The following is an 11,975-nucleotide window of genomic DNA, read 5'->3' as shown; positions in this document are numbered from 1 at the left end:
TTTTTCAGCAGTGGCAGAGTCAGACAGCAAATGTGACCTCTTTGAGTCTCCTGCGGACCGATTATTGAAATTTAAACCAGCCCGGTAAGACATCGAATTGCGATATATTGCATGGTTAAGATAGGGCTATGTCTTGTCGTGTCGGGCTGACATAGTTTCAATAATCGGGCCGCTGGCTGAGTCTTACAGAAGTATTCTGAAATACTTTCAAAAAAATTAATTGATAGATTTTATTTTATGAATGCAACAAGAGAGGAGCTTCGATGTGAAGCCTACTTGTGGATGTTTCTTTTTCTTTTCTGCTTAATTTCATCAATCAGGAACTATGCAGACTTTCTAGAACCTAAATTTTAATTTTAATGAGGGACTGACCAGTGCTAAAATAAGACACTTTTTTGCCTCATAACGCTCTCAGGAACTTAAGTATGGTTAGTTTTGAAATTCTTACGGTGTTAGGTAAGTTAGAGATGGACAAGGAAGGTTTTTTGAATACTTGAGTAACAAGAAAATTTTATTTTTGTAATTATGCCACTGCCATCGTTAAGCACTATTATTAAGCTTCTTTTTGGTGAAGTTTAATATTTCAACAGAGCCGAATGTTCACAATAGCAATAAATTACGACAAATACGTTACAATGATTGTGATAACCAAGTTCTTAAATTTAATCTTAAAATTTCGTTAAAGCAAATTAACATAGAGAGACAATACAATGATTATTATGTTAATTACCTAACAGAGGTGGAACACAAAAGCATTTAATTTTTGCCCCTCCAAAATAATTATAGGTCTAAGCAGAGAAAAAAATAAGGTACAAAATTTCAACAAAATATAATCAACAATTATAAATTTATACATCATTTAAAAAATCATGGCACCTCATAGAATTCGACTTCAATCAATACACTACTCTTCAGTGTGTAAATGCCTATTTTTTTCACACATTAAACTGAAAATTTCAGCAACAAAAGAGTGAAGGAATAAGTATTTTTCCTGTTACATTAAACAAAAAAATGTAAAAGGATGCGCAGCATTGAATCATGCAGCGCTCCTAGTCTACAATTTGCGCCTCTTTCTAATTCAAAGTTTTTTGAGTAAGGCGAAGAACAATAGATAGGAAACAGAGAGGAGCAAAGACAACTACGAAAAAGAGGAAAACGGTTACGCACTACAAAATAAATGTCCGCAAAATTTTAAGGGTATGAAAAAGAGGGTTTAGAAGGGGAACAATCAAAAAAAGGAAAAAGGAACAAAGAGAGAAAATATGAGTGAGCATTATTTCTGTTGAATTGTTTAAAGAGGGTTTGGAATGCATAGTATTTTATCATGCAGCCTCTCTAATCCAAAATTTGGGACTCTTTCTAGCAGCAGTTTTTTAAGCAAGACGGTGGACACGAGATAAAAAATAGAGAGGATTGAGGACAACCAGAGAAAAGGGGGGAGGAGTAATGCACATTCTTCAAACTTCAAAATTTGTAAAAGTATAAAAAAGGATGTCAGAAAAAATTAGAGTAAAGAACAGTAAAAAAGAGATAAAAACATGAAAATTTTTTAAAGTGTATAAACTTACTTTCTTTGCTTGTTTAGGAGTATTGTCATTAATATCATGGTTTTAAGATAATTTACAATGGTATCATACATTAAGAAAAATAACCCGTACTAATAATCTTTCAAGGTGTTTTGTGTATCCTGCATCATGAGCAGTAATGGTACATTTTAATGTATCCTGCCCAAAAAATATAAAGAGGTGAATAATCCCTCAAAATTTAGTGATCAACTGATTACGCATATTTTAGATTTACTTTGATTCGATGATATGCATTTGAGAGAACTCCACGCAAATTCCATATGTTCTCAAAGGTTTCAGGTTGTGTGTTGTAGTTGGAATCCACTGCTTTTGCCCATAGCTCAACCTAGAGAATAGAAGGTAAGGGTAACTTATGCTGAAAAGATTTGAAAGCTTGGAAAATAAGACAAAAACACTTACAGGATTCAGAGAGAAACCGATTCACATCTTTAAGAAAATTAGACATGCCTCCTCATCAAAATTTCTTGTAAAACGCTTGGAACGTATCAAAAACTTCCAAAATTCACCCACCAAGGAAAAATCGACTTTTGTTGTTGATATTAGAATCAATGGAGTTGAACTTTTTTCTTGTAAAATAACCAAAATCAAAACATGTCAAATCAGCCATTGAATAGGCATAATCTTATCTATTTGGTTAATACTCAGTGTTAGGTTTGACGAAATTGATCTCTAATTTGTAAAACTTGTGAGCGTCTAGAGATAGATTAGGAATACAGAAAAAATTATTCCGTTGTGAACCATATATAGGTTAGTTCAGTGTTCTAATTGACTTGAATAGGCTTTAGTTTTTATGTGAGCAGGAATTTTGAATGTATGCAAACAAGAAATTTTTTTTCTTATTTATGCGGTAAATTTGGAAATTTTCAAAGTATCGGTTGGTGAAGTTCAAATAGTATGCGGTCCATTGTAGTTTATGTGCAATTGGAAATAAATGCATTCATTTCCTTAGTTTTGCCATGGACTCAGGAGAGATTCTATGAAACTGTGTTAAACAAGTAAGGCACTGACTGCCAGTTTAGGGTACCTGCTTTGATCCTGAGGAGACTGGAATTTCAGCAGTCCATAAGGTCCATCCCCAATGACGGTATGGGCGAGCATCTGCCTCCTCATCGATGAGTTTCGCAACTTGCCATGTTTTACCCTGATCCCCTGTCACATCTACACGAACAATTTTGCTTCCCCCTCCGGACCATGCGTAACCTAAAATTTTGGGAGGCAGAGGATATATTTAAAGGAATGAAACTTTGAAACTATGTATGAACTATGTAAAAACTGATAAAGTTTGTTGCATAATAAGACTATCAAAGTCTTCATGAGGCAATGAAATAACACTTTATACACGTCAAATTTTGAAGAAACTCAAATTTAGACCATCATTGAGGTTGAATATGTTAAGTAGCATTGTGTCCTTCAAAGTAATTTTTCATGTGATAAATACCACAGAAAATTGATTTAGATTATCATATGATTGCTGTTATCAGGACAACAAAATCTTTTTAATAAAACAGAAAAAGAGAGAAAGGCTCCTTTAATGTTGGAATAAGAGAGAAAAAATCTGAATAAATGAGTTTGAATGAAAGTAGAGATTATTTAAAATATATATATCGACCTGAGAGCAATTAGCAGATGTAGCACCGTATGTTGTGCTGACGAGGCATGAATGATCGATTATTGATATTTCCCTATTTAAAGCTATAGTGAAGAATAGATTATTAAGGTGTTTGTTGCTAATACCCTGTTTATTGATCCTTTTTCACAGGTTTGTATAGCAGATCAATCGATTTTTCGCAAAGTACATCAAGCCACTGGTTGTGCTCCATAATATCTGGTGAAATTGATTTAATACTTCAAAGTCAACGGGTAAAGGGAATGTTCAAGGTAAGAAACTGGGAGCTGATGAGAAAAGGAATATACGAGAAACGTTTTTTACAGCATTTAGCGTGATCAAGTTTAAAATGATTGTAAAAAATACCTCTCACTGTAATTTTGCCATTTTTCACTGATATTGTTTCTGAATTTGAGGGATCGCATATTGCAGATATCACAGGCAGCTCTTGAATAGCAGGTGCAGTTTTGAAATCAACTGTATCCCAATCAGTGCTTGGAGAAAATCCTTTGTAGTCATTTTGCTGCCAATGTGATTCGCTTTCATTCTTGGAAACAATTATTTTGCCTGTAAAATAAAACACTTGCTAAGGATCAACAAAATTACGCAGGATGTTCAAAACGTATTGAGACGAATGCTATTCCATCAAAATTAAGCTAGGTAGATGCTTTCTCTTGGTTTTGTTTGAAAGACCAATCTAAGAGATTTTTTAATGAAATCATGATATTCCCTAGAGGACAGAACGGAATAAAAATTACTCAGTAACAGCGATACTTCCTTGTGCACCAAGGAGTTTTTTTGCACTGACCAGATTTCCCCAATTTTGGGGGTGCAATCTGACGACCGGGCTACTAGCCCTTTGGACTTTTGGGTCTCCTAGCAGGATGACATCCACCATGAATGTCACCGAGTGTTTTTGGTGTTGCCAAGTTGTTTGAGGCGTAATAGCGCATCGGATAGTAGTTTTTGAGACTAATTTTGGGAACGAAAATCTTTGTTAAAAGTCGTAGGGGTCAACACAATACTCACTTTCCAGACCCTCATAACTTTTTTTAATTTCCCACCAAAAGGGCTGATCTTGGTCTAATTCTAAAGCTTTTAGCTATGTATTTCAAACATACCAAGATAAAGCTTCATGTACTTAGTTTTGAAGTTATAGCATTTGTAACACTACTTTTTGAGGGACTCCTAAAAGATATAAAGAAATTATGCAATTTTTATCAATGTTGTTCCTTTTAGATAACTTTTTTCAATGATAAACTTTTGATGTTACTTTTTGAAACATGGTAGATTCAGGAAAGATGCATATCTTACCTAGCCACTTGACATTTCGAGCACCGACAATACCAGGTACGATGACCCGGAGAGGATATCCATGATCCCTGGGAATTGGTTCACCATTCATTTCATAGGCTAAAATTACATCTCCAGCAGGGTTTAACGCCTTTTCAATTGGGATTGAGGCTCCATAGAAAACGCTCACACCATCTGTATCCAATCCTTCAAACTATAGTAAGAAGGAATATTTTAAAGTAAATTCATTAAATGTAAATAGATACGTTTTTATCCAAATAATAACACAATTTTGCTTTAATTCTAAATTTTTCAGAAGTTAAAATTAACTGAATCAATGAACTGATCCTACAATTAATGCACACCAAAACATAGGATTGAACTCTTACAGACTGTGATTAAGGAGTAGTATGCTTCAATTAGCATCCTACTCATCTAAAGTAGAAATTATTCGAGTTGATTTCCAATGATTTTGAAGAAAACTGGGAGTACATAATTAATATATGACCTATCCAGTTTGTGACTGAGAAGTCTTCATAAAATGAAAAAATTTGACTTACCAACTGACCTGAACATGTTCAATATTTGGAGAGGTCTCATCAATTCCTAAACTTCGAAGAACTTCGTGTAATCTGGCTCCGGACCAAGTGGCATTACCAATGGCTGCATGACCCCAGCTTAAACCTTTCACTGGTTTCACCTGCAAAATAATCCTTTGAACATAAAATACCTACATGAACTATTCCTGGGAGAAAACAAGCAAATGCAAAATTCAAGTCTATTAAGTTTCTTAGCATCTTGATAATTGATGATTTCTGATCAAATCGATCAGAAAAATGATTTGTTACCATTGAATCAACAATTACAATTGATGATTTTGTTGTTCCATCATTTATCTTCGAGACAGTTAAAATCTAGATATTAGTGAGATATGAGAAGTGGCTGGTAAAATAAAATGAAAAATTCTCAAGATCCTTGTAAAAAGTTGAGCCTTATCACGATGACTAGAACAGAAAGGAAATTTAGTGTCAAAAATTTAAAAAAACACTCGATTCTTGAGCTTGATTTGATAGGTAGTAAGACCCATTTGTCCTATTTTATTACGGTAAAAAAACTATAAGGGTAAAAGATATAGTAATTACAGAATGTTGTGTATTTGATGCAATGTTTTGCAAAACTTACCTTCACCATTTCACCGCGCCGATTACCAGCACACATGACAGTAGCAGTTACCGTCACTTTTGGAAACTTGGTTTTGATATCCTCTAGAGAAAAACTTGTCTCTTTCATGTTTGCATCATAGACTTTCAATTTGTAGGTTGAAACTTCAACTTTCGGGACTGGCAGGTGATTTCGCACATAAAATAAGTCACTGTGAAAAAATGTACAGCTATGAATCTTGTCCTTAAAATCTTTTCTAGTCATAAAAAAAATGTATTTCTACTACTGACATGGAGAGAAAATCTAATTATGAGTCCTTTTTTATAAATCTGGATGGGTTGAGCAAAAGATCTCAATGCAATCTATTAAAAAGGCATGAAGCATCGAAGGCTGGAGGTGGCTGTGCACAACAATATGTGTCGTTCGAGCAGTCATAATCATCACAGCCTAATCTTGAATTACTGAGATATTAACTGAGTTTAATGCTTAACTGCAGTTATCATACCAGAAAAAAACAACAAAAATAGCAGAAAAAGAGATTGGGAATAAAATTTCAGTCATTAGTCAAAAGGTGACTCTGGTAAAATGTTTCTCGCTATCAAGACTCACTCAAATGATTTGTACCAATATCGTAGGCTGATACTGAGAGCTGTTCTCTTAAATCTGGAGTAAATAAAGAGAAAAAAATTTTAAGTAGAAGTAAACAGCAAACTGACCAACCAGTAGAAAAAAGGTCATTTTACGTTTTTCCTTGTTCTGTTTAAAACAAGAGGAAAATTAAATTTTTTGCACCTCTACCTGAATCTGGTTTTTTAGCTCTGCTATTCTCAAAATACCTAATGTTCTTGTAAATTTTAGATGCTCATTATTCAATTGACTTAAGTAAGAAATTGAAAACTTACATAGATTAGGTAGGTAGAGTGAAAACTTACTTTGGTGTTACATAACTATCGACAAGGATAGATGGAGGAGGTTCCGCATTGTAGGGCTTTAAAGAAGAGGGATGCAAAATTGGATGCCTCTTAGGGTCGTTCAAATACGGATCAGATACGTCTTTAGCAACCTCTTTGGCATCGGCTTCAGATAAGTTTCCTGAGATTAAATTAAAAACAACAATTGACATTAGAAAGTTTGCTTCAATGAAACTACTCGATTAAGTTAAAATTACCTTGCCATCACTCCGATTCCACACATAGTAGAACGAGTAGAACTGGGGAAAGAAAAGAAGAGACAAATGTCACATCCAAAAATTGCACCATTCAACAGATATTTGGTTAGATTCAACAGATAACCAAAGGGTCAACTGATGATTGATGCATCCAGACTGATGTGACTTGTGTCTCTTCTTTTCTTTCCCCAGTTCTAGCGATGTTTCAGCACAATTTTTGCTTGCATACCTATTTGACTAAGTATTTGAGGGGCTTTAAACTCTGATACTGATCAGAGCTCTCTTTTGAGTTGACATGCGCTGCTTTTTAATATCATCTGAAATTCTGATGAGAGCTAGGAGCCTCCTTACCTATTCTGAACTGCTCTAAGATGGCTAGAATACTTGGTTGTTGATGAACACTGTACATGGACCAAAAAGGCTCCAAAGATCCTCCAGCAGCCATTAGAATCTTCTCAGATCCTCCCGGATGCTCTTCGACAAACTTTGTGATGTCATAAACTCCTCTCTGGTACGTTACCCAAATTCCATCTTCTTTTGATGCATGATCCGCGACTTCATCCAAAGTGTACTCTGGAAGTCCTTTGATTGTAGCCTTACTCTTCTCAGTTGTTGCAGAAACAACATAGAGATATTCATCTGAAATTCATGGAAAAAAGCACAAAAAACACATTGATACAAATTATGATACTAAAAATAAAAAATAACTACAATTTTTTGTCTTATCTAGGGTCTAACACAAACCATTAAGATTAATCTTAACATAAATTTGGTTCCTTAAAGTTAAATGACGACAATTAAAGGTTTTCTACAGAACATCTTAGAATATACTGATTCATAAGCAGTGCATACCTGCTTGTCTAGTATTCAAAAACTAATTGTTAGATCCCAATAAGAAAAATGACAGTTACTGTTCTATTTGGGAGACATTTAGCTATTGTCTGTGGCGATATTTTCTTATATTTTTTGGACTTGTGACCGTTTATGGAAAGAGGGAACTTTATCCCTGGAGGCAAATTTCTCAGGAGAGCAACTTTAGTCATGATAGATGAAAAATTCCATAGTTGAGCTTATGTGCAGAATATTCATTAATAGTAGGTGCGTACCTATACCTAGGTATTCCATAAGATTATTTACTTGCAGTTCAGTTCAAGCAGATAATTTTTAAACTTGAAGTCAATTTTTTTTCAAAACAACATTTTTAAATGGCAAATTCAAACTGTCATAACTTTAGTTCAATTGTTCCTTAGATGTCAAAAAAATAAAAAAAATACTCTTTCATGCAACAGAATATACAAATTTTAAGTTGTTGACACTTAGGTCATTTTCTCCTCTGAAGGATTATTTTTAATTAAATATTTTTGCATGTTTTTTGAAAGTTGTGGTTGGTAAAAAAAAAAAAGGAAAGAAAAATATAATAAGAGAGGAAAAGGAGAAAATTAAAGAGAGCAACTTACTTTTAATTAAGTAGTATGAGCACCCAAAGAGGCATAATCCAATTCCAACTCGCCACAGATGTTTTGTTCTAAAATTATTTTCTTCTTTGATGGGAGGTTGCTCATAACTGAGCCTCTGATTTTGCAGATTAAAAACAGAGCATGAAGACAAAATATTCTTGCTCTTGATACTCCTGAGGAATAAGAGAATCGTTCTTAATGGAGGTGGTAAGGTGAGAGGTAAGGGGGTCACATTAAATTTTTCACCTGCTTCATTGCGATCAGATACTTCTAAAAGAAAGGTTGAAATGGACAAAGCCGTTAGTTTTACAACCACAATGATGATGGAATGAAGATTGGTTGGAAGTAGTTCATGTGATGACATGACAAATTGCAATCTTTCAGCTTACTTCTGAGAAACACGATACACTTGTCAAAGCAAAGGAATTATCAATGTACTATGTGCTAGCTTATATTTTCAGGCAATTATTCACATGATAAATGTTACCTTAATGTGAGTTCAAGTTCTGAGATAATGCAAGAAAAAGAGTGAAAAAGGTGCTTTTTATCATGTGGCCTCTACCTACGTCTTGTAGATAAAGGATATTGATAGACCAAGCTCCAAGAGTTATTATGGTACTCAATCAGATGGTTAATTCACTAGCCAGTAATAGTTCAAGTTAAGGTGATTTGTCAAGCTCAAGTGACGTGGTGGAACGGGCATGCAATATATCGCATTGATTAGGTCAAAAATCTCCGCAGATTTTGAATTTTTAGCAAACAAAGGACGATAGCCCCTGCGCATAAGTCTGAAGAATCATTCTAATCCAAAATATTGGCAAAATTCAGAGAAATGAAAGCAGAATAGTGTTAGGAAAAAAACCTCGCATTCGATACAGAAATCGATAGCTGAATCGTATGCGAGGTTTTTTCCTGCCACTATTCTGCTTTCATTTCTCTGAATTTTGCCGATATTTGGGTTTAGAATGATTCTTTAGACTTATGCGCAGGGGCTATCGTCCTTGGTTTGCTAAAAATTCAAAATCTGTCAAGATTTAATCGATGCGATATATCGCATGCCAGTTCGACCATGTCGCTTGAGCTTGACGAATCACCTTAATGTATTGATCCGTTCCCACTCACAGCAATGCAACAGCCGCTTTGCTCACTTGGCAAATTCAGGCATGGGTGTGCCATGTAAATAAATTGTACTTGCAGCAGAATGTGCTTACGTCTGTATGTATAAAAATCTCACCTATGGATGAAGAATCTTGATAAAGCCATTGATGGAGCTATAGAGAAACACACGCCTGGAGTAAAATATAAAAGAGAGTATTGATGTTTTTAATTTAGTTAAGAGAGAGGTTTCCTCATTGGTCTTGATGACAAGAATCAAGACCTGATAAGAGCTTGCTGAATTGATGAGATATGCTAAGTGGCACCACTTGAATTGATAAATGAGACATTTGATTTCGGGTTAAAATTGCAGATCGTGGGAGGTTTTATCACTGACACTTGTTGAAATTTTGATGTAACACGTTTGCTTCTATCCTCCACTATACTCTCTGGATTAATTGCGTCAATCGAGTTGGCTTATCGGGCTTATCAATAGAGGTTATGTTTTGAATTTTTTGTTTCCGCTTACCCCTTCCCGGTACTTCTCCAGCGGATTTACGAAATTTGATTGGCTACGTCAAAAACACCGCTTGAAGCGCGAAAATTGAAAATGTTTAGAAAAATATTCGCTATTTCCGGTCTAATTTCTTCACTCGCAAGAGCCTTAGGATTGGTGTGAGACAGCTATAATGAAAAAAACAGTAACATGTTTTTATTGAGCTCATACAAAAATTAATATCTTCATATATTGGCCCATGACTGATTGTGAGAACAACTTCGTGCAGGCACGTAGCCAGGATTTTGTTCGGTCGGGAGAGGGGGGGGGGGGGGGGCTCTCCACGACGAAAAAGGGGGCCGAGGTATTCCATACCTTCCAGCTCAGAGGGGAGTTCGGAGGATCTCCCCCGGCAAATTTTTGAAATTTTAAATCTACTTGGACGCATGTCGCAGATTTTCCATCAATTTCTGCGGAAAAAGTAAGTACCTTTTTTGACTTTCAGCCTAAAATACCTTCAAACTGTTGCATTCAACACATTTGGAAAATTTTAGAAATTTTAACACATTTTGAAAGTTCAAACTTCCTTTTTTCTCACCTTTTCTTATTTTCTATCTCTTCTTTTCTTCACTCATTTCCTCCTTTTTTTTGCTTTCAGGAGGGGCTTGAGCCACCCAAGCCCCCCCCCCCCGGTACGTGCCTGCCAGGGCCGGATTTAGGGAGTGGCCACATGGGCCGCGGCCCATGGCGGTAAATTTTGAAATTTTTTCAAAGATAGGTATAAAAAAAAATCGGATTCAAAAAAAAATTACAAACGAGAAAAGGCGACAAAGTCTCTCATTTCCTGAGAGTTAAAGTACAGCCATTTCTAATTTTTTCGTCGTGATACAAGTGACAGCACCTTTCATTAGTCTATTTAAGAGAGAAACCAAAAGGAGAAGCTATCGGCGCGCCGGTCAGCATGAAACACATATTAGCGCCTACAAGACTTCATGAATACTTCACGCAATTCATCAAACGTAGTGCGGTCAGCAGCGGTCGGCGTGCAACGCTAAGTGCCTACAAGACTGTAGGGATATTTCACGCACTGCGCCAAACACAGTGCGGTCGGCGCGGTGGCGGAAATGAAAATTGTTGAATCACTTTCATGTTTATTCTATCATAATTTTTTCGTTCATTTCATATAAATGAAAGGCCTTTTCCACACAGATATAGGTTTACGGAACGTAACTTTCGCGCAAAGTTCCGCGAACTTTTGCTAGTATTGACAGGGCTTTCACACAAAAATGTGCCCAACGCAAGTAAACGCGTCTTATGCATCCCCCCTACTCCGGCACGTTCACTTGATGGTTTGTATCGATGTTTCAAAACGAATGAGAGGGGGGGCGGCAAGTAGGTAAATCCGGCCATGGTGCCTGCCCCCCCCCCCCCCCCAGCAGCTTCTTACGACTAGAAAAATAATTTGTAATATCATGTAAATATATGTGATTCGAATAAATATTACGTAATTAAATCCTCATTACATTTAAGCAGAGAGTTTTATTCACATGCAAAAACGGATTGAACGCCTGTGATCCATGAGTGCGAGAGAAACGGGAGACAAAACAGCATATCGACCAATCCAAGTTGAGCCTTCCTCCCCGTTTACGGCCGTTCTTTCTCGGGCTCACGGTAGAAAAGCACTTGGATGGTTTTGGTTTTTCAGCGAAGGAATTCCCCACTACCACCGCGGACAAAATTCGAGTTGCACGTTTGTTGCAATTATTTCTGCGAGTGCGTGTGTGTTTGCCAGGTGTCATTTGAACGGGTGATGAGGGTAGGAGGGGGGAGAATTTGGAATAATTATTTTGTTTTTCAACTCACTTCTCCGAAAGAAAATTAAATCAGAAAGAACAGTGTTTTTGAATATTCGCAGAATTCTGACAGCTCTCCCACCCCCCCCTTAATTAGTCCTCTTTTGGACACTCGATTTTGACTTATTGGTAAGATAGCAGAACCGTTCTGTGAGTGGTAGGCTAATCCAAGAAAGTTTAGCTATAAATGACAAACCACCATAGTTTTTGAAAGGAAGCAGTGGCCAATTTGAAATTATAATAAGATTAAATGCAACAGA

The 11,975-nt window shown here is 36.0% G+C and overlaps 1 protein-coding gene across 1 annotated transcript; it reads right to left on the bottom strand.

The window, feature by feature from the left end:
* Nucleotides 1-481: 481 nt before the first annotated feature.
* On the bottom strand, nucleotides 482-9,864 carry shop (sulfite oxidase). The gene is made up of 10 exons (XM_019045862.2): nucleotides 9,506-9,864; nucleotides 8,272-8,444; nucleotides 7,166-7,453; nucleotides 6,579-6,738; nucleotides 5,668-5,857; nucleotides 5,054-5,185; nucleotides 4,507-4,699; nucleotides 3,559-3,759; nucleotides 2,611-2,786; nucleotides 482-1,911 (listed from the first exon to the last, which is right to left on the bottom strand). Exons 1-10 carry the CDS (start codon nucleotides 9,532-9,534, stop codon nucleotides 1,780-1,782), a joined length of 1,674 nt encoding a protein of 557 aa, XP_018901407.2. The 5' UTR covers nucleotides 9,535-9,864; the 3' UTR covers nucleotides 482-1,779.
* Between the last annotated feature and the right edge of the window lie 2,111 nt (nucleotides 9,865-11,975).

The sequence above is a fragment of the Bemisia tabaci genome, chromosome 3 (assembly GCF_918797505.1).
Source record: "Bemisia tabaci chromosome 3, PGI_BMITA_v3".
In the NCBI taxonomy this organism is placed as follows: Eukaryota; Metazoa; Arthropoda; class Insecta; order Hemiptera; family Aleyrodidae; genus Bemisia; species Bemisia tabaci.
Note: the sequence above shows the minus strand (reverse complement) of the source record. Positions and strands in the feature narration are given on the sequence as shown.